Source organism: Mesoplodon mirus, assembly GCF_964341445.2.
Source record: "Mesoplodon mirus genome assembly, chromosome: 1".
NCBI classification, from domain to species: domain Eukaryota; kingdom Metazoa; phylum Chordata; class Mammalia; order Artiodactyla; family Ziphiidae; genus Mesoplodon; species Mesoplodon mirus.
In genome coordinates this window covers 221,069,797-221,093,694 of record NC_138976.1, presented here as the reverse complement: position 1 = coordinate 221,093,694, position 23,898 = coordinate 221,069,797, and the positions used below count along the sequence as shown (strand labels likewise).

General features: G+C 39.4%; 1 protein-coding gene across 1 annotated transcript in view; it reads right to left on the bottom strand.

The window, feature by feature from the left end:
- BNIP3L (BCL2 interacting protein 3 like) overlaps nucleotides 1-22,704 on the bottom strand; it is a 28,908-nt gene extending 6,204 nt beyond the window's left edge. The window contains exons 1-5 of the mRNA XM_082624939.1: nucleotides 22,520-22,704; nucleotides 14,608-14,791; nucleotides 10,416-10,488; nucleotides 5,752-5,855; nucleotides 5,484-5,633 (exon numbers count right to left, since the gene is read on the bottom strand). Coding sequence (XP_082481065.1) covers nucleotides 5,484-5,633; nucleotides 5,752-5,855; nucleotides 10,416-10,488; nucleotides 14,608-14,791; nucleotides 22,520-22,619 — 611 coding nt within the window. The 5' untranslated portion in view covers nucleotides 22,620-22,704. The remainder of the gene's footprint in view (nucleotides 1-5,483; nucleotides 5,634-5,751; nucleotides 5,856-10,415; nucleotides 10,489-14,607; nucleotides 14,792-22,519) is intronic.
- Between the last annotated feature and the right edge of the window lie 1,194 nt (nucleotides 22,705-23,898).

Genomic DNA, 23,898 nt, shown 5'->3' with positions numbered 1-23,898 from the left:
TGGTAAATAACCAAGAGACCACTGAGGAAATCAAAGAGAAAATAAAAAAATACGTAGAAATAAATGACAATGAAAACACGACGACCCAAAACCTATGGGAAGCAGCAAAAGCAGTTCTAAGAGGGAAGTTTGTAGCAATACAATCCCACCTCAAGAAACAGGAAACATCTCGAATAAAACAACCTAACACGACACTTAAAGCAACTAGTGAAAGAACACAGAAAACCCGAAGTCTGTAGAAGGAAAATAACCATAAAGATCAGAGCAGAAATAAATAGAAATGAAGAAAACAATAGCAAAGATCAATAAAATGAAAAGCTGGTTCTTTGAGAAGATGAACGAAATTGATAAACCCTTAGCCAGACTCATCAAGAAAAAAAGGGAGAGGACGCAAATCAATAAAATTAGAAATGAAAAAGGAGAAATCACAACTGACACTGCAGAAATACAAAGGATTATAAGAGACTACTACAAACAACTCTATGCCAATAAAATGGACAACCATAAAGAAATGGACAAATTCTTGGAAAGGTACAATTTTCCAAGACTGAATCAGGAAGAATTAGAAAATATGAACAGACCTATCACAAGTAATGACATTGAAACCATAATTAAAAATCTTCCAACAAACAAAAGTCCAGGACCAGATGGCTTCACAGGTGAATTCTATCAAACATTTAGAGAAGAGCTAACACCCATCCTTCTCAAACTCTTACAAAAAATTGCAGAGGGAGAAACACTCCCAAATTCATTCTACGAAGCAACCATCACCCTGATACCAAAACCAGAAAAAGATACCACAAAAAAAGAAAATTACAGACCAATATCACTGATGAACATAGATGCAAAAATCCTGAACAAAATACTAGCAAACAGAATCCAACAGCACATTAAAAGGATCATACACCATGATCAAGTGGGATTTATCCCAGAAATGCAAGGATTCTTCAGTATATGCAAATCAATCAATGTGATACACCACATTAACAAGTTAAGGAATAAAAACCATATGATCATCTCAATAGATGCAGAAAAAGCTTTTGACAAAATTCAACACCCGTTTATGATAGAAGCTCTTCAGAAAATGGGCAAAGAGGGAACCTACCTCAACATAATAAAGGCCATATATGACAAACCCACAGCAAGCATCATACTCAATAGTGAAAACTGAAAGCATTTCCACTAAGATCAGAAACAAGAGAAGGATATCCCTCTCACCACTCTTATTCAACATAGTTTTGGAAGTCCTAGCCACAGCAATCAAACAAGAAAAAGAAATAAAAGGAATACAAAATTGGAAAAGAAGTAAAGCTGTCACTGTTTGCTGATGACATGATACTATACACAGAAGATCCTAAAGATGCCACCAGAAAACTACCAGAACTAATCAATTAATTTGGTAAGGCTGCAGAATACAAAATTAATGCACAGAAGTCTCTGACTTTCCTATACAACAATAACAAAAAATCAGAAAGAGAAATTAAGGAAACACTCCCATTTACCACTGCAACAAAAAGAATAAAATACTTAGGAATAAACCTGCCTAAGGAGGTGAAAGACTTGTACTCAGAAATCTATAAAACACTGATGAAAGAAATCAAAGATGACATAAACAGATGGAGAAATATACCATGTTCTTGGATTGGAAGAATCAATATTGTGAAAATGACTATACTACCCAAAGCAATCTACAGATTCAATGCAATCCCTATCAAACTACCAATGGCATTCTTCACAGAATTGGAACAAAAAAATCTTACAATTTGTATGGAAACACAAAAGACCCTGAATAGCCAAAGCAATCTTAAAAAAGAAAAATGGAGTTGGAGGAATGAGGCTCCCTAACTTCAAACTATACCACAAAGCTACAGTAATCAAGACACTATGGTACTGGCACAAAAACAGAAAGATAGATCAATGGTACAGGATAGAATGCCCAGAGATAAACCCACGCATGTATGGGCACCTTATTTACGACAAAGGAAGCAAGAACATACAATGGAGAAAAGATAGCCTCTTCAGTGCTGGGAAAACTGGACAGCTATATGCAAAAGAATGAAATTAGAACCCTACCTAACACCATACACAAAAGTAAACTCCAAATGGATTAAAGACCTAAATGTAAGACCAGACACTATAAAACTCTTAAGAGGAAAACATAGGAAAAACACTCTTAGACATAAACCACAGCAAGATTTTTCTTGACCCATCTCCTAGAGTAACAGAAATAAAAACAAAAATAAACAAATGGGACTTACTTAAACTTAAAAGCTTCTGCACAGCAAAGGAAACCATAAAAAAGACAAAAAGACAACCCTCGAAATGGGAGAAAATATTTGCAAATGAAACAACAGACAAGGATTAATCTCTAAAACATATAAACAGCTCATGGAGCTCAATATCAAAAAAACAAACAATCCTTAAAAGCTTTTGCACAGCAAAGGAAACCATAAACAAGACCAAAAGACAACCCTCCGAATGGGAGAAAATATTTGCAAATGAAGCAACTGACAAAGGATTAATCTCCAAAATTTATAAGCAGCTCATGCAGCTCAATAACAAAAAAACAAACAACCCAATCCAAAAATGGGCAGAAGACCTAAATAGACATTTCTCCACAGAAGATATACAGACTGCCAACAAACACATGAAAGGATGCTCAACATCTTTACTCGTTAGAGAAATGCAAATCAAAACTACAATGAGATATCATCTCACACCAGTCAGAATGGCCATCATCAACAAATCTAGAAACAATAAATGCTGGAGAGGGTGTGGAAAAAAGGGAACACTCTTGCACTGCTGGTGGGAATGTGAATTGGTACAGCCGCTATGGAGAACAGTATGGAGGTTCCTTAAAAATCTACAAATAGAACTACCATATGACCCAGCAATCCCACTACTGGGCATATACCCTGAGAAAACCATAATTCAAAAAGAGACATGTACCAAAATGTTCATAGCAGCCCTATTTACAATAGCCCGGAGATGGAAACAACCTAAGTGTCCATCATCGGATGAATGGATAAAGAAGATGTGGCACATATATACAATGGAATATTACTCAGCCATAAAAAGAAATGAAATTGAGCTATTTGTAATGAGGTGGATAGACCTAGAGTCTGTCATACAGAGTGAAGTAAGTCAGAAAGAGAAAGACAAATACTGTATGCTAACACATATATATGGAATTTAAGAAAAAAAATGTCATGAAGAACATAGGGGTAAGACAGGAATAAAGACACAGACCTACTAGAGAATGGACTTGAGGATGTGGGGAGGGGGAAGGGTAAGCTGTGACAAAGTGAAAGAGCGGCATGGACATATATACACTACAAATGTAAGGTAGATAGCTAGTGGGAAGCAGCCGCATAGCACAGGGAGATCAGCTCGGTGCTTTGTGACCACCTGGAGGGGTGGGATAGGGAGGGTGGGAGGGAGACGCAAAAGGGAGGAGATATGGAAACATATGTATATGTATAACTGATTAAATTTGTTATAAGGCAAAAACAAAAACAAACAAAAAAACAATCCAGTTAAAAAATGGGTGGAAGACCTAAACAGACATTTCACCAAGGAAGACAAACAGATAGCCAAGAGGCACATGAAAAGATGCTCAACATCACTAATTATTAGAGAAATGCAAATCAAAACTACAATGAGATATCACCTCACGCCAGTCAGAATAGCCATCATCAAAAAATTTACAAACAATAAATGCTGGAGAGGGTGTGGAGAAAAGGGAACCCTCCTGCACTGTTGGTGGGAATGTAAATTGATACAGCCACTATGGAGAACAGTATGGAGGTTCCTTAAAAATGCTAAAAATAGAACTACCATATGACCCAGCAATCTCACTGCTGGACATATACCCTGAGAAAACCATAATTCAAAAAGAGTCATGTACCACAGTGTTCATTGCAGCTCTATTTACAATAGCCAGGACATGGAAGCAACCTAAGTGTCCATCGACAGATGAATGGATAAAGAAGATGTGGCACATATATACAATGGAATATTACTCAGTCATAAAAAGAAACGAAATTGAGTTATTTGTAATGAGGTGGATGAACCTGAGAGTCTGTCATACAGAGTGAAGTACGTCGGAAAGAGAAAAACAAATACCGTATGCTAATGCATGTATATGGAATGTAAAAAAAAAAAGAAAATGTTACTGATGAACCTAGTTGCAGGGCAGGAATAAAGAGGGAGACATAGAAAATGGACTTGAGGACATGGGGTGGGATGGTGAAGCTGGGGCAAAGTGAGAGTGGCGTCGACATATATACACCACCGAATGTAAAATAGTTGGCTGGTGGGAAGTAGCAGCAGAGCACAGGGAGACGGGATCGGTGCTTTGCGATGACCTAGAGGCATGGGATAGGGAGGGTGGGAGGGAGGCTCAAGAGGGAGGGGATATGGGGACATATGTATGCATATGGCTGATGTGCTTTGTTGTGCAACCAAAACTAACACAGTACTATGAAGCAATTATACTCCAATAAAGATCTATTAAAAAATAAAAGAAATCCCTGAAAATTTAATGAATTGCAGGTAAATGTGGGGTCAATTTTAGAAGAAAAGAAAAATGCTGTCAATACAAAGAGAAAACAGTAGTAACCCCAACCAGCTTTCCAGTTGCACTCAAGGACTACTCAATAAAATGGTATATTTTCCCATTTGAGAAAGAGAAATGTTCGCATCAACGCCAACTTTATACACTAAAGATTGATTTACTTTAAAACTCAGCTTATCTTGAGTAATTTATAAACAACAACAACAAAACCCAAAAAGAAAAATCAAATATAGAAGAGCTCACTTTAAAATGAACATTTAGGGTAGTAAATCATATGAACAACTTATTTTCAAATAAGAAAAAACTCTACTCTTAAAAAATGCTTATTGGATAGGTATCCCCCGCTTTTCGAAAGTTTGCTTTTCATTACTTTGTTATGTAGGTTAGACCTATGTTAGTACCTGTTTTTGATAACTGAAAGAACTTCGACGAGGATTTTCACTTTCATAAAAAAAGGCAAAAAGTGAACAGTGTTCAGCAGTGGTTCTGCAGCGAGCTGTTACAGAGGAAACGCACTCCGAGCAGTGAGAGCGCCTCCTTCCCAGGAACCACACTCAGCACCTCAGCATCCAGCTCCCATAGCTTTGAACTGCATCTGTGAGCATCTGTGCTTTATCTCGATGTATGCTGTGCATCAGTTAGCAAGATGTGTCCTAAGGTAATTGCTTCTTCACTTTACACCATTTCAGCTTAAGGAAGGTTTCATAGACATGTTCTACTTTCAAAGAGCGGGGGAACCCTATATACCAAAAGTGAATCGACTTCAATAATTCTTCTAAGTTCACCCCACTTGCGCTGAAACATTAAAAGGACAACACAAACTGCTTTCACATATACTTCTTACAGCTGGAAATAAAATCTGTGAATAAATGAATGGACGAAACTTCAGGCACTGACCAGTACTTACCCTAGTCCCAAAGCCAAAACATGGGAAAGGAAGAGAGATGGAATGAACACCTTAAGAAATTCTGCAGAGAAAATCCCCCCTTTCTTCATGGCTCCACTTTTTCTCATGCTTAAGGAAACGGAACGTTTAGGGTGTCTGAAGTGGAACTCCCTGGGGGAAGAAATGCAGAGGCAGGTGTCAGAAATGCATTTGCTGAAAATATCTTGGGAATTAGCAAGCCCACACTACATGCACTGTGTCCACTGAAAAGAACCATGTACTGACTTACTTAGGTGGAATGTTTTCAGGTCTACTGGACCAGTCGGACACCCAGTCTACACTTTTCTTCAAAGCATCCACTTCTTTCTCTCCTTCTGCAACTTCTTCTTCTGACTGTAAAGGCGAATTCACATTTTAAAAAAGGAGAAAAGGAAGAATGATCCTTCCTACTACAGAAGACAAATCTAGACAGAAAATATACAAAAATCATAAGCTTGTGCATCGATAAATTTTATGTAAGAAAGATGTCATTTTTCCAAAAAGGCTGACAAAATGATCTAAGATCAGAGTATTTAACATCTTAAAAAAAAACTTGGGAGGGAGACGCAAGAGCGAAGGGATGTGGCAACAGATGTATATGTATGACTGATTCACTTTGTTATAAAGCAGAAACTAAAAAAAAAAAAAAAAAAAAAAAAAACTTGAGTGAGTTTCACTGTTATGTCTAAACACAGAATATGAACCTGAGATTTGAATTATTCCTCAATTAAAAAAAAGAATATGAATCTGAAAAAAGTATATTTGGGGATATAGTGTAACTAAAGTGTGGAAAACACTGATAATTGTTGAATCTGGGTGATACGTGTATGAAGGGCCATTGTAATATCCTCTTTACTTTTGTATGCATTCAAAATTTTTCATAATTAGAAACAAAGGGGAACATCAAAAAGTATATGCTAACAAATACAAAGTAATGAGAAAATAAATAACTGGGAGTTGGGCTGAGGAAGTAAACAATTTATAATAACTTAAAATAACTAGTATTTATTAAGCATTTATCAAGAGACAAGCATCAGTCTAAGCACTTTACATGCATTAACCTTTACCTTACAACAATCCTGTAAAAAAAAAGGAACTATTACTATTCCATTCTACAGATGAGGAATCCGAGACATAAATTAAGTGACTGCCCAAGTTTCTATAAGCGGTAAGTAGCAGGGCCAGTATTCAAACGCAGGCAAATGGTCTCTATAGCCCCCACTCTTAGGCATTAGGTTTTACTCCCTAGAAGGAGATTTTTAGACAAATTGCTATCCAAACATTTTCAAAGGTTTATTCAAAACTATTTAAGCCAAAAGTTTTAAGAGTAATTTATTTAATACAGAGTAAGAGCTGGACATCTTCCACATCAAATAAATAAAAAAAGTCCTTTTCCTTGCTAATGATAATAACCTAAAGTTTCAGGCTAAGAACAATCAAAATTTCCAATAGCTTCTCTTTCCACAGACCCCACAAGAACGAGAAATTCCTAAAAAATGACACAGCATTATTTGTTCAGTTTTAAGGAATATAATGCTATGACCTCAAACCAAAGGGTCTCAAAGCTAAGAATTATTTTGATTTGTTATTTTGTTTGGATAGAATTAAAACTTTTATTCTCTTTTGTAGGTAGTTATGAAAATTCTCTGAAACAGCTGCTCCAGGAAGGTAGCTTCAGAGAATCTCTAGATATAGATGGTCCCTTTTGCTACCAAACAGAAAGTAAAATCCCTGTGGATTTTTGCTACCCTGGTACTATCATTCTTATTTAGTTCTGCTGGACTTGGCAAATACCACTGAATGACATAATGTAGGCTTTAGGATTAAGCTTGTTCCACTGAGTATTGAGATTACTCAGAATCATGAGTTGGCTCTCTGGAGTAAATCTGAAAATACCCTAAATCAAAAACGATAAATTGTTACAATTTACTTATAGATCAGCCTGTGCCACACCATACCTCATTCAACACACTGCAGGTCACTTCTGTTCAGTTTCCAACATTGGTCTTAAATATCGCTTCTAAAACTGCTCAAAGATTCAGGTTTAAATGTGTGAACAAGCTAGTATTTCATACTTCCCAAAAGAATGAAAATATAATAAGATTTAATTCTAATTTTTAAAGATGATGATCTTTGGGCTATTATTAAAAAGACAAAAACAAAAACCTCCCAGATCAGTTTAGAATGCTTGCCTTAAGAATAAGGACTGTAAGCTCTCCTCATTCACTACTGCCCTGTGCTTCCTTTTATTAATCTTAAATTTGCCAGCTTTAGGCTTTAAATTGCCTTCTGATTCTTGGAATTTCAGAATATGGTAAAAATGCACTTAGTCTAATGAAGTAATATTCATGCCTTTATCCAAATCAATAACCCTCGCTCCACACCTATATCTATTCAAACAGAAGATTCTGATCATTTCAGCCTATTATCATGGGCAGTCCCTTATCTTCTAATCACTTACATTTTTCTTCTCTGGCCCACCTCAAGCTCTCTTAGGTCTCTAAATGTGGCTATTAAACTACATAGCACAGAACAGATAAACCACAGTTTTACAGGAGGGAAAAGGAAGACATTTTCAGTTTGTATCACCTTCCAATGACACCCGACCCTGTGCTGGCCTATTTGGTCCCAGAAACACACTGAAAAACGCCTCTGAGAGACAATCTACCATCTATTTTCTGCTACAAAACTGACTCTTGAGGACCATCATCCTAAAAGTCCAGTTTGAACAATTTTTTCCTAAATGCATTACACCTTAGGCTTCCTTGTACCACGACTCACCAGACATGTTTTAGTTCATTCTCACGACCTTGTGAGCTCTTCTGAAATCAATCCCATTCATCGACTTATTTTAGTAGAACAGGGGCCACAGGCCCAGACAGCCCCAGTTTCAGTCCTGACTCTATCACTTACTTGCTTTTGATCTTAGGTAAGTAACTTAATTAAGACAATGCTTCATTTTTTCCAATTCATTCATGGGCATTATGTCACCTCTTTCACTGGACTGAGAACACTACAGTGGGAAAAAATTAAAAAAAAAAAAATTTCACACCTGGAATATATCTAGTAAATATTAGCTCCTTTCCTTCCTCCTCCTAAAAAAGCTTAAAATGTCATATATTCCTCATATAGACGATCTAAAAAATTCAATAAGAGCAAGTACCATTAAGTCCTTTATTAACTGTTTTTAACTGTTTCCTAACCCTAAGCTTCCTTCTAATTCATGAAAAAAAAATCCACCTTCCCAAACCCTAAAGTAACTAATTTTTGAATTATCATTTCCTCAATTAAAAACAAGCAATGTAAAAGGCTTTTTGAAAGTTCAAGTATATTATTCCTATGGATTTCTCTCTTACTAGAAATCTTACTCTAAAGGATATAATGTTTTTCGTATAGGAGTTAGATTGCTTTTTCAAAAATGTAACCTGGTTTAAATTGACTGATCTGGACTTCCCTGGTGGCTCAGTGGTTAAGAATCTGCCTGCCAATGCAGGGGACACGGGTTTGAGCCCTGGCCCGGGAAGATCCCACATGCCGCGGAGCAACTAAGCCCGTGCGCCGCAACTACTGAGCCTGAGCTCTAGAGCCCACAGGCGACAACTACTGAGCCCATGTGCCACAACTACTGAAGCCCGCATGCCTAGAGCCCATACGGGCTCCACAACAAGAGAAACCACTGCAATGAGAAGCCCGCGCACCGCAACGAAGAGTAGCCCCCGCTCGCCACAACCAGAGAAAGCCCAAGCGCAGCAACGAAGACCCAACACAGCCAAAAATAAATAAATAAAATAAATTTATTAAAAAAAAAATTGCACTCTGACACTTGCAGGTGATCTGACACATCAATAAAGTCAATGAACATTCTAAATCATTAATGACAATTATTTATTTATCCCAAGTTTTACAATAAAAACTTCTGTAAGCTTCCAATACTATATCCATCTATATTTCCAACAATGTCAACTCCTAGTGAAACTATATTTAACTTCTTTACCTTAAGGAATCCTGCATAATTTAGGTGAATTTTGTCTCTAGCTTGATTTGATTTCAGACGCAAAAAAGTTTTCACACCTAGTTCTACAACCACCTTCTGTTTCATTTATTCTGTGACCTTAAATAAGACATGTGCCTCAGTTTTCTATTTATAAACTCAAGAAACTAGCCTGGAATATTGGAATGACACATTACAGACAAGAATTTCCCAATTCTTTTAGGACCCAAAATTCTTAGCTGTAAAGGAGCACGACGACGACCACAGCAGCATAAATTCCAACATCAGAAACTGAATAACTTAAAATGGCTTCGAAGTATTTTTCTAAAATTTTTATTGGAGTATAGTTGATTTAAAATGTTGTGAATGTTGTTAGTTTCAGGTGTACAGCAAAATGAATCGGTTAGTTATACATAAACATTTATCCACTTTTTTAGATTCTTTTCCCATATAGGTCATTGTAGAGTACTGAGCAGAGTTCCCTGTGCTCTACAGTAGGTCCTTATTAGTTATCTATTTTATATATAGTTCTGTGTATATGTCAATCCCAATCTCCCAATTTATCCCTCCCTCCCTTTCCCCCCTGGTAACCATAAGTTTGTTTTCTATATTTGTGACTCTATTTCTGTTTTGTAAATAAGTTCATTTATACCATTTTTTTAGATTCCACAAATAAACAATATCATATGATATTTGTCTTTCTCTGACTTACTTCACTCAGTATGACAATGTCTAGGTCCATCTACGTTGCTACAAATGACATTATTTCGTTCTTTTTTATGGCTGAGTAATATTCCATTGTTCAAACTATTTTTTAAAGTCTTCATATTCTTTACTACATTTCAGCAAAACAGACTTAGAGATTTGCATTTTTCCTAATTATCTAATGCAAATCAGAAAAATAAACAAACATACACACACACCTGAGAGCTATGGTCCCTGCTGGTGTGCATTTCCACATCAAACATGATCTGCCCATCTTCTTGTGGGGAAGGGCTAGAAGAGAAAGACACATTTATAGCCATTAGTTTTAATTCTCATTTTGTCAAATAAATTAGCCTCTACTGGAAATTAGAAAATTAAAAGTTATAGTGGTATGTTTTGAAAAAGCAGCAAATCAGAAGGTATACCATAACCCCATGTAAGAAAAAATGAAATTGAGCACCCTTACTCCCAAATGTTCTAGAATTTTTCAGTGGTGATAAATTCCTTTGCAATGATAAACCTGCAACGGAAATACTACCTAAAGATACAAGACTGTCACATTTTCTTATTTTCACTCTTTTTCCAATAAAAGTAAAATGATCTTCAAATTCAGAAACTCTAGTTTGGGGTTCTTTTTCTCAAAGTTCTTTCATCGTTAAACAATTCACCAGCTATTCTCAAAGTGTGAAAGCAGCTCTTAACGACTCTTTCAAAGGGTCTTTGAGGTTAAAATTGTTTTCATAATACTATCAGGATTTATTTGCCTTTTTCATTCTCATTTTGCCATGCGTGTACAGTGAAAATTTCCAAAGGCTAAATTATGTGTAATAGCACAACAGAAAGAATGTAAAAGCAGGTGAGAATCCAGCTGTTTTCTATTAAGCCAGATATTAAAGAGATTTGCATAAATGTAAGACAATGCCACTATTACTTATTTTTTTGGTTATGGAAAACAGGTAATTTTTGTTTAAAAAAGTTACTTATGTTAACATGTAATAGGCTTCTTGTTGAATGAATGAATACATATCTTTTTTATGTTCTCAGTTTTAATTTCTAATATAGTAAATATCAAAATATATAACCCACATAAACAAAAGATCTTTGGGGTCCCCAATAGTTATTACAAGTGTAAAGGAGTACTGAGACCAAACAGTTTGAGAACCACTATTTTACTTATTTTTGAAATACTGACTTTGAGATATTTCAGAGTGAATTTTATAAACTTATAGCAAGTGATAACCTTTAACAAGTACAAGATATATTCCCAGAACTATAAAAATTTACAGATACATTTTTAGACAAAGATACATGGTCACAAGCTGTACTTGATACAAGAGATGAATACAATGTGCTAAGTGCTATTCTTAGCTTTATCAATGATTCCTTGTGTAACCACAGCGAGTCACTAGATCTTTCACTACACACCCCACCTCCCCAAATGTAAACTCAAGTGGGCCTGAAGGATGCTCCAGGCTTAACTTGCTCAAAGGAATAGATATTAACTATCAACGCTGTCAAGAGCATGTGTACAATGGTAATATATACAGATGCTGGTGAGACTGACTGGAAAGTTAAGTAAGATCACCAGTCTCTGACTATTATAACTGATGTAGGAGATTCTTAAATGGGGGAAGGAAAAGTGAAAAACTGGTTCCATACCAAACCACCGTATTATTGTATTTAGAAAATTTTTGTCTTGAACGAGAAATCTCAGGCTATAGCACAGGAACGACGTAGAACGAGGGACTCTTGTTGTCCTCAGTGTACTGTTATTATGCTCGTAACACTGCTGGATTCACAGCCAGAGATCAAGTTAAGGACCAGCCTTACAGAGCCATGACCAGGTCAAGGCAGCAGAATGACCAAGTCAAAAAGCCAAGAGAAGCACAGCTCTACTTTGCACTCTTCTTACCACTGGCACCAAGCTCACTTAGACAAACACTCAACGTTTCACTGGCAGACTGATCCATTTGCGATGCATTCTTATCCTGGCTCATGTTAGGGTCAGCTGGGGAGCTTTTAAAATTTTCTCATGTCGGGCTTCCCTGGTGGCGCAGTGGTTGAGAATCTGCCTGCTAACGCAGGGCACATGGGTTCGAGCCCTGGTCTGGGAGGATCCCACATGCTGCGGAGCAAGTGGGCCCGTGAGCCACAACTACTGAGCCTGCGCGTCTGGAGCCTGTGCTCCGCAACAAGAGAGGCCGCGACAGTGAGAGGCCCGCGCACCGCAATGAAGAGTGGCCCCCGCTTGCCACAACTAGAGAAAGCCCTCGCACAGAAACGAAGACCCAACACAGCAAAAATAAATTAAAAAATTAATAAAAACTCCTACCCCAACATCTTAAAAAAATTTTTTTTTCTCATGTCTTGACAACAGAACAAGATTCTCTAGGGATGGGGTCTGTGCACTGGTATTTTTAAAAGCTCGCTGTGGGAATATAGTGTGTAGGTTGGAAACTCCTATAATAGGCTGGAGCACAAAGCAAAACACATGGGGGTCTCTTCTAACAACCACCACAGTGACAAAAATATACCGACGGAATAATTTTTAAATATGTACGAAAATATACAGAAATTAGCTTGGGGACGAATAGCCAACAATCCTAAAACATTTCCGCCTACAAGAAGCACTGCTTAACAGCCTCAAATCTAGAGATGCTGGCAATTCAGATGACATGAACTGTGAAGACATCCTTAAATGTTCAAGTGTTAGATATCCCAGGAGAGCATTACTGAGCTAGAGTTGTAGGCCTCCCCTGAGACGTGACCAGTGACCCAGAGCCTGAAGATGTGTAAGCGGAGAACAGAAAAGTGCCCAAGTGCACCCGCCACATCTCGATTTACATGTTCAGAAACCTAACTGAAACACGATCACGGGAAGATGAATTCGTATTCGATCACAAGTATAACTGCAATCAGAAATGACGTAAGATGACCAGAAGGCCGGGCAGGTGATCTTATCTCTGCTCCATGACAGCACCAAGTGAACAGCAGGTTAAGGGACTCACCAGTACGTGAACATATAATAAAAGGCTTATCAACAAGCCCATAAGCAGCAGGAAACTTCAGAAAACCCATCGGTGAGTCTCACAACATAAATGTAACATAATATAAACGTGATTCTCAAAAACAGACTAATGTCGTAGCTCCCAGGATTGGTGGCAAGCTGCTCAGAGAAGAGCCATCTGCTCTGCTTCTGCTCATGACAGGAGCCATCCCGGCTCTTCAGAAGCACAGGGACACGTGAGGGATGCGACTGGGAGGTGGGCGTGCCAGAGAGCCGTCAGACCAGTCCTCCGTGGCCTTGGTGACATCAGTGGATCGTAAGTCATGGAGGCACTTCGAACATGATTTAACTCTTGATTCTCCTTTTCTACTTTTTCTGATGAGAAATAATATGTACCACACACACAATATTTACCAAGTATAAAAATCTGGAAGAAGAAAAATGGCCATCATTCCATCCCCTAGAGATAATCACGGTTTACATTTTTAGATGTCCCCTTAGTCTATTTCCTGTGTACCTGCATTTTCTACATGGCCAATAACAGTGAACTCTTAATTAGCCAGAAGGTCATCCAGTACCCCAGAATGCTAATACTATGGCTGTCACTGGTCTAAGAACGTTCAATATACCACTATGTCATGTAATACCTAGTCCCTCTGGAAAAAAGAGAAGCTTGTACTGAAAAATAAACTAACAACTCAGTTTCACCCTCCTCATACGTGTCTGTATTCTTAACTCTTTCACCACATGCAGTCCTTAATTGAAGAATGTCTCCCCAAGCCAAATAGAGAAAAACAAGGTCTGAAACAAAACTTCCTCAGAGCTCTAAGGAAACTCAATGGCCGCCTTCAAAATTAACTATCTTTACAGACCTTAGTTGGTGCTTCCACCATGCAAATACTGCTATACAACAAGCTGAATCAACCTGTACTTGCTGCGACTCAAACATTTCCTGAATGTCTACAATATACCAGCATCATGACTGTCAAGGGTACAGAGGAGATGAAACAGGATCCCTGCCTTTTAAAGCCTCACAATCTAGAAGGGAGGGCAGAGATTACAAGGTAAACTGTATTTGAGGCAGAAAGAGAGCTGTGAAAGGACAAAGGAAAATGGGAGAAACTTAGATTAATTCTGTAAGTAAACACTTACACCGCTGACGTTTAAACGAGTAAACATCTGAAAACGACACGATCTGAGGAAACGGATTTAAGCTGAGGAAAAAGTGGGCACTCCTGTCCTTGTCAATGGGCTATGTGATTTAAATACACACGCTGCAAGAAATCGGGAGTTGTAAGTTTTGTCAAAGGAAGATGTAAGCGATTCATTTTTTCTAGTGGGAGGTAACCTTGCAACCCATCCGTTTCCAGAATTCCACCAAAACGTGGATCGATCTCACTTACCTGTCGCAGTGAGAGCTGCCTCGTGAACTGCTCTGTCCGGATTCATGTTGTGCATCCAAAAGAATCTTCTCCATGTCTCCATTGTGGATAGAGGAGGAGGAGGGTACGTGCTCTAGACCCCCGTTTTTCCCGTTGCCATTATCACTGCCATTGCTGCTGTCCATGGGGAGCTCCACCCAGGAACCTGTTGGACGAGTCAGATAACCGCAGTCAACCACAGCAGGACAGGAGTCTCTCGAGTGCACACAGCGTGTGAACATGGTGAATTCAGATAAGAATTCTGGCTCGCCTCAAACCAAATGCCAAAGCATTCTGAAGAAAATAAACAAGGAGCAATAAAAGTCTGAAAATCTATATAGTTCTGCTCCTGAAGGAGCTCGTGCAATCAACTGATTTAGAAGAAGCTGGACTTCTAAAATGGGTATCTTAGAAGATGTGTCTTTCAGCCAGTTTTCTCTCTGGTTAAAACTTAATTTACATACAATACATACTTGACTGAAAATTTTTAGGTTGCTTTTCAAAAAATAAACAGCTACTTTATTACCAGACAGGGTACTTACGTTTAATATTTTAATTACATATGTATTCTTTCCACAGTCTGCCTCAGCTATTTAGTTGTATCTTCTCCACCTGTATTTAGAAACTTCATACAGGTCATCTAAGTATGTTAACAACGGTGCCTTAATTAGCACAAACAATTGAGACCTTCCTGGAGAGGGAACTTAAATCCAATCATCAACATTTCAATTTGTGTGCAAGTCTGCGGCATAAAATGAATGCAGCTGGCTCTTACCTAAATCAGGTGAGAACGCTTAAAAACCCTAAAAAAAAGCTTTATCCCTGTCCCACACATTACCTTCTTCCCTTGCTTTATGCCTCACTCTTTCTGCTTCTCCTTTCTCTATGCACTAAACATACCTTGCAAGCTTGCCTTTTCTCTCTTCTCTCCCACCAGTTCCCACTTTCTAGGGTTTTCATGAAGCCTCGTTGGTTTGGGGCAGAAAACCAGGCATCTGCTACAGGGCAACACTGACGCTGCCTCAGGCGAACAGTCAAAGGGGGTGGAGCCACAGGAAAGGATGGGGGCCTGGTAATTTGGACTGGTCTTGAAAATATTGGCTCCATGAGTTTGCTGACTACATGAAGGTCCTTGAATTCTAATAAGCATTGACAACAGTCGCCAATAAAACAACTTCATAACAAAAAGAGAGTGGTGTATTTTTTTTTCTGATTTCCATTCCTTACAACAAATTTTGTTTTAGAAAACATAACCAAGCAGGTTGGTGGAGCCATTTCTCTAAACTCCAAGCACAAGAGTTAGAGAGAGCTCTGTGGCAGAACAGTCTTCCATCCGTAAATCAGAATAAGAGGCTCAAACCCTAAAATGCACTCTACATGAGATGACGGCTAATCCAGGCCCAGAAGTGAACTCAACATCACCCGCCTACAAAGGAAAAGCTCAAAGGTAGCCCTGGTTGGAAATCTGACTCTCCCACTTACTATGAATTCCTGAGCTTCAGTTTCCTCATTTGTAAAACAGAGATGATTACATAGTACCTTCCCCCCAGGGTTGCTGTGAGCATTAAACAGAGCAACACAGGTAAAGTGCCTAGTAAACAGGAGATACTCATCAATACACTACTTAAAAGAGCTGATATTTGTAATGTACTTAGAACAGCGTTTGCTCCATAGAAGTGAAGGTACCCTTTCCCTCCTTCCCCTCCACGGTGGTCCCAGTGGCTGTCAGAGTCCCATCATCACCCCCGATTCTTCGGGACTGTACTGCCAAACAACACGACTCCATGAAATCTCCATGGTCTCATTCTGTGCACACACAAAAATGGACACAGACTAGGCAGTACTCAAAATGGATGAAGAAATTCAACTAGCAAAGCTAGTAAGACAGATCTAACACTGAAGGTCATTTAACTAAATACGTGTGGAGCGCCTCTGGAATGCATAAGAAATATACCACGAGCATCCCTAGATTTGGAGCTCTACAAAATATTTTAACTGAAAAGAGCGACAGAGAGAGAGGTATATGATGAACAAACTGTTTTTTCCTACTCCCACTCTTTCTAGGACTGTCCAATTTATTCTACACCAATGGGACCAGTTCTTGTACAGAAGCCCAATGTGAAAAAAATAAAAGGCTGGAGGTGCTTTGGCAGAAGCAGAACTAAGGAACCAGGAGTTCTAGATGGGTCTCCGTGGAAGCCAGCCTTCTCTAAAATACAATTAACGTTCACTTGAAGCAGCTGATCAGAGAGAAAAAAGGCTGTAACAATATCAGGTTTTCAAAACCTTGCTTTTTTGAAGGACTTCCACACCCATATCTAAATTCTACCTTCTACATTAAATATATGTAAGTAATCATAATGTAGGAACTTGAGGAGACTCACCCAGAAAAGCTTAGTGAAAAGGACCTGTAGTTGCCTTAACACTCTGTAACGTAACTGAAGGCATCTCTACTCAAGGCAGGCAATAACTATCAGGCATGTATTAGCATAGTGGCTCGGAGCACAGACTGAAGCCAGACTCTCCTTCTACCTTCTATCACGTCCAGTTGTCCCAGACTCCCCTTCTATCACATCAAATTGTCACAGCCTAGACAGGTCACTTAACCTCTCTGTGTTCCAGTAACCTATGTTCCAGTTTTCTCATCTGTAAAATAGGGATAATAACTGTGTCTACCTGAAGGTGATCAAAAGGTACAAACTTCCAGTCAGGAGAGAAATAAGTCCTGGGGATGCAATGTACAGCATGGTGACTATAGTTAATAGCTGTATTGTATATTTGAAAGAAAAGAGAGTAGATCTTAAAAGTTCTCATCATAAGAAAAAAAAATTTTTCGTCACTCTGTGTGGTGATGAATGTTAACTAGACTTACTGTGGTGGTCATTTCAAAATGAATGAATAAATAAATAAAATCATTATTTTGTACACCTGAAACTAATATAGTGTTATATGTCACTTATACCTCAATTTTAAAAAAACACACACCGAATGGTTGCCTGCACATAGTGAAAAAAAAAAAACACACCACATCTACCTCATAGGGCTGTTGGGAGGATGACAGGAATAAAACACAACGAAAAGTTCCGAGTACGTAACAAGTGCTAGGTGTTAGTTACTATTATAATTATACTCAGTATCTTTTTTTTTTTTTTTTTTTTTTTTTTTTCCCTGCGGCATGCGGGCCTCTCACTGTTGTGGCCTCTCCCGTTGCGGAGCACAGGCTCCGGACGCACAGGCCCAGCGGCCATGGCTCACGGGCCCAGCCGCTCCGCGGCATATGGGATCCTCCCAGACCGGGGCACGAACCCGCATCCCCTGCATCGGCAGGCGGACTCCCAACCACTGCGCCACCAGGGAGGCCCTATACTCAGTATCTTTTAAAAACATTTCTTGGGCTTCCCTGGTGGCGCAGTGGTTGAGAGTCCGCCTGCCGATGCAGGGGACACGGGTTCGTGCCCCTATCCCGGAGGATCCCACATGCCGCGCAGCGGCTGGGCCCGCGAGCCATGGCCGCGGAGCCTGTGTGTCCGGAGCCTGTGCTCCGCAACGGGAGAGGCCACAGCAGTGAGAGGCCCGCGTACAGCAAAAAAAAAAAAAAAAAAAAAAAAAAAAAAAAAAAAAATTTCTTACTACAAAATTAATGCATTCCTTGAAAATGTGAACATCAGTACGTGAAGGAAAAAACCTGATACCTCTCCTCCCAACCTCTCATTCCTACTCCTAAAGGAAACTACTTTTAACAGTTTCATATGTAGACTTCCAGAGAATACTTTTGTTTTCTGTGCTTTGCTTTTGTTATTACAAATAAAAACAATGGAATTGTACTGTATATATTTTTCGGTAAATAGTGTTTCTTACCTAACAACTTGTTGATGTCTTTCAATGTCAATATATATTGCCTTACCTTATTCTTTGGAACTGCGCTGCATCTCATCATAAAGATATACCATGCTTTAAACCATTATCCAAATGGCAATGGTTAATCATCACCCAAATGACTGTTTCTAATATTTTGTTATTACAACCAGGACTTCCATGAACATTCTGCTGGGTAATCTGGCAATACCCATTAAAAGCCTTAAAATGGTAGATTTCCTTTAACTCTTAATTCTGTTCCAGTAATATCATCTATGGAAATAATCAGTTCTGCAGAGAAAGTTAGGACATAGATATCCATTAAATGTTTACATACTTAAAGCAATTATACTTCAGTAAAGAAAAAAAAATTTAGATCTGAAAAAAATGTTTATCTTTTGAGTAAAGTGGAAAAAAAATCAAACTTATCTTTCTCAGTAGATGAACTACACACACCTTTTTCTCATCCTAGTTCATTCCTGATTTATAGCCTCCGAATTTCTTGACATTTTAACACCACCAATCCTCACAAAGTCCCTTTTTTGTTGGAAAGGAAATAAGACATGAGGACTGTGCTGTCCAAGCAATGCAATGCAGAAAAAAAATCTCAGTGAATTCCCTTCCTAATAAATAAGCTTTAAAATTAAAAACTGGAGGCTCTATTATATTAAAAGACTACTTACAAACTAACAATGGTTCTCTTACGCCAGGTGGTACATATACACACTACAGGAGCTATTTTCTAGTTTAAGTCTGAGAACCGCTAAGAGGATTCAGAGATGCACGCTTCTACATTCTGTAATACAGTTCCTCGTGAAGGCTGGTCCAGTAATTGTGATTTGCATTCATGACTGTATGCTGTACTTACTCTTTATAATTTTATAATCACCAGTTTAACCATCTTGCAAGGACAGTGAGCGAATGGGGGAAGGGAGAAAAGGAAAAAGAATATTTCTCATTCTTCCCCAACTTTTCAATTCCATGTGTAACTCATCCTAACCGGGGCTAACACATTTCATCATGTCTTATTTTCTTTCCTCAAAACATGTATTTTATTTCAAGTACCTGATGCTGGGATCCAGACTGAGAACATTCACTAACATTTTTCTTAAAAAACACAGTATTATAAGGCATTGGAGTTTCACGTGTCATAGCCTTAAAAGCCTTCTTGCCATACTGAGGAAGCAAGTGCATCATAGCTGTAGATATTTAAAAAGATAAAAAAGGCTGTACTAAAAAAAAAAAAAAAGAAGAAGAAAAAGGCTGTACTTCCTACGTGAAACAATAACAAGAATTTTATTACTACCATAATTTTCCTCATATTACCTACTGAATTTTATGACATAAATGTCCAATATTCTTAAGTAACTTGATAGTTTTCTCTAGAATAAAACTATCAACTGGAAAATAGCCTTTTAACTTTGGAAGTAGTTCAGATATTTGTCCACTAATTTGTAATGAAAGCGAACAGTCCCCATACAAGGATAAACTTTTTTAAAAAAAATCAGAGAACGGTTTCATTATTCCAAATATTTCAATAATTTTCTATTAAAACTTTGATCCCTGAACTAAAGATAATATCCCAAGCCAGAGATAATCTGTACAATGAGTTCATCTCCTGTTTTTCAGAGTTGTGCAACTTTATGCAACAAACAACTTCAACTTATCAGCAATTCGGATAGTATTAGATGCCTGAATAAGTTGTTTTGCTCAGTGCCCAAAAACCACTTGAAGGAATCAATAAGGCTTCTTGTTTTGTTCAGTCCAGTATTGTATAATGAGCTAAAAAATAGTAAAAGACGAGAGGAGTGTAATGAAACATGGCACTTATCTGAAAGCTTTTCAGTAACATTTAAAAGCAGCTCACCCTAGCTCAAATAAAATACTTTCTATCTAGCAGATTTCCCAAAGCAACATTTTGATATCGCACACAGGCTGAGCATTCTTGCACTTCTGTAAGAGCTAATACAAACGTAGCAGTACCTGATTGGCCAAGGACATCAAAGACCTCAGAGGTCTGTCAGGACACGGAGGAAAACCATCACATAGAGCTCAACCCCATTTTTCTGTTACATGGTCAAAGGAAAAGAAAAATTCCTTTGCTTTCTGTGAAGTCGGGTACACGTACTAACCAAACAGCTAACTTGTAGGTATCACAGCAAAACTGGAGTACAATTAAGAAACAGTACATTAAAAAGAGATCGATAGGCAGGTCACCTCTATACATTAGGTGGCATAACACTGAGAGAATAAGAAACACACATAATCAGGGGATTGTGGGCCAATGAAAAGAAGTGTCCTGAAAGCAACACTAGATCGGGTGAAAGTAAAACCTCAGCTCTAGGACCTAGCCTGCCGTGAACTTGGACAACACACTTTACTCTAGACCTGTTTGTTTTTTCTATTGAAGTAGAGTTAATTTACAACGTTGTGCTAATTCCTGCTGCAGAGCAAAGTGACTCAGTTATACATATATACTCATTCTTTTTTTCTGTATCTTTTCCATTATGGTTTATCCCAGGAGATTGGATATAGTTCCCTGTGCTATACAGTAGAACCTCGTTTTTTATCCATTCTAAATAGACCTTTCTCTGCCAGTAAGTAAAATTGGACAGTTATCGCTAAAGTTTCTTCCCGTTCTAAAATCACACGGTTCTAAATATAGGTAATTAATTTAAAAATGCATATTAATATGTGAAGCAAAGAACATTAAAACACACAGAAATTAATCTTAATTTACTGTGGGAAATATCTAAATCTTACATTCTAGAATATAAGACACTTAAAAAGTTTTTAAAAGTCAACATTTAAAGAATCACCTAATCAAAAGATGGAGCAAAAAGAATAAGCAATGAAAACATCTTGTGAGGACAGGAACTCTCTTCCCTAAAATAGTTGTTAGGCCACGCTGGAACACCTCCCTCTGATGAAAGATCTTAGAGTGCCTTTAAGTGTCATTTAAGCATCCAACTGATTTTCAAACGACTTCATCTGGCCATACGCTAAATGTCCCAACCACCTCTTTCAAAAGGTAAATTACAGGAAGGTTAAGGCAAGAACCTTTCCAAGACTTCCAGCGAGCTTTAAAGACAACAGGGAATCACCTTAGAACAAGATGTCTAAGCACCAGAATGTTAGCAAAAGCAACTGTAGTTGGTCGTAATTCGATACTGCCATTAACTTTCAACCGCCTCAGGGTACCAATGTATTTTTAATCCCGTTTCTGAAAATTCATTGCCCCAGACTCCGTGATCTGTGTAATCTTGGATGGTTCAAGAAGCTGTTCGTAAGCAGGTTTACAGGACACACAACCCCAGTGTTAAAAAAAAAAAAAAAAAAAATTACTTGAGCAACTCTGAAACATCTTAAAAAAAAAGTAGTATAGCCTCCTCACCCCCCCCCGTCACGTGATACAAGTAACCACTAAATTACCAAATAATTCCCCTGGCCAGCTTGTGCTAACAAAGGAACGCAACGAGAGGGCTCACATTTTGAGCCCTGGGGGAAGGCCGACCCAGTGAGGTGGGGTCAGCCGGGCTTGGCCCAAGGCCTGCCGCACACTTGACCTCCCGCCCGTCCCTCGCCCGCCCCCTCCTCTCAGTCCGCCGCCCGCGTCCATCCCCTGGCGTCCCCGCCGCACGTCCCCATCCCTGCCCACGTCCACTTGGCGGCCCGCTCCGCCCACCCTCCCTCCCCGCGCCCCAAGGCCCGCCCCTCCACGCCCCGATTGGCTCCGCTCAGGGGCCCACCACAGGTGGGATCCGCTCGACCCCCTCGTCTTCCCACCCACCTACCCTTCCCAACGGCGAACCCAAGCAGCCCCCCACCCAAGACCCCAGGAGGGAGCTGAGCCAGGTCTGGAGGAAGACAGGAGCAACTCCTCCTGACAGGTGATGGGAGCTGTCAGTCACCCGCACATCCTAGGCCTTGACCAATGGTCTGCCTCCTCCTCCCGCTCCCCGCGCGGAGCTGGCGGCTGCGGCCCGAGCAGCTCCTCCTCCCCCATCCCCTTTACCGAGCCCGCCGGCCCAGCACTCACTGTTGAGGCCTGCTGGTGGGGGCAGAGACTGTTCACCTTCCTCCCAGTTGTTGTTGTTGTTGTGCGGGGGCGGTGGCTGCTCTACTAAGTGAGACGACATTGTCGGGCGGCTGGAAGAGCTGCGACCGCAGCAGGACCGTCTCTGGTTCTTAGGCAGCAACACAACAAGCCGAGTCCCCCGCCCCCTTTTCTGCGCCTGCGCAGTCCCTCCCCTGGCTCTGACGTCAGGACCCGCCCCGGCCACGTGATGACAACACAACAAGCGACGGGGCGGGCCGGGGGCGTTCCCAGGAGAGCTACAGACGTGGAGACGCGGGAGTCACGCTGACGCGCGCGCCAGGAATGAATTCCTGCGTGTCATTTGTACCGGCCGGATGGAGTGAGGTATGCGGCTGGAAGTGGGGTAGAGGATGGGGAGACGTGTGTAATGAGGAAGTGCAAGGCCCTCAGGTGCTGGCACGCAGGTCTCCCACACCTACAGGACAAACGTTATTTATCCAATACGTGAGCATTTCTTTTTTAATATCTGTAAGGACTCAGGCTGTAATAGGTATCGTGGTGACACAAAATAAGCAAAAGTCCCCGTGCTTCCCCGTCATAAATCTAAAATAAAGCTGGTGGAACACTGACACGCCAGTGGGCAATGTAAGGCAGGCCAGACTTTTTCGCTGTTAAACAATTTTTTAAAAAAAATTAATTACAAACAATACGCAATCATTCTTTAAAAAAAAGAAAAGGAAAATTTCAGGAAAACATAGAGAAGAAAATAATCAACCACATCCCATCACTTAACCCATTTCTGGGACTTGACATGGCAAGCCATGTTTCGTTTACGTGGATGACAGTAAACTATGTTCCTAAACGTTCCACCTACTTCCTCTCTCCATGTCTTGATCGTTTCCTTGGTTTCATTTATGTGTGACATCTATTTTTCTCATTTGTCTTTTAACCTTGTTTCACTTTGCTGAAGTTAACATTTTCAGGCAATGAGATCTATTGTTTGTATATGGCTTGGGGATACCCTCACACCTCGATTTGGAACCTACTTCCTATAATTTTTTTCTAATTTTCTTATAGATTTAATTTTTATATTTATACCCCTAATCCATCTGAAACTTATTCTTGTATGTGTAAATTGCTTAACTCCAACTGACCCAACGGTATTTATTAATTTTTAAGTCGTCCTTCCACCCTGATTTGAAATTGCACCCTTATCGCATTCTAAATTCCCACAAAAACGGGAGTTCATTTCAGGTTTCTCTACAGTAGCTCTATTAGATAACTATTAGAGGAAGTTTGTTAAAAATTTCTCTTTGACTGTTTAATTACTCTTCAGATGAATTTGGAGGGGATAACTGACATACAAAGTTGTCTTCCAT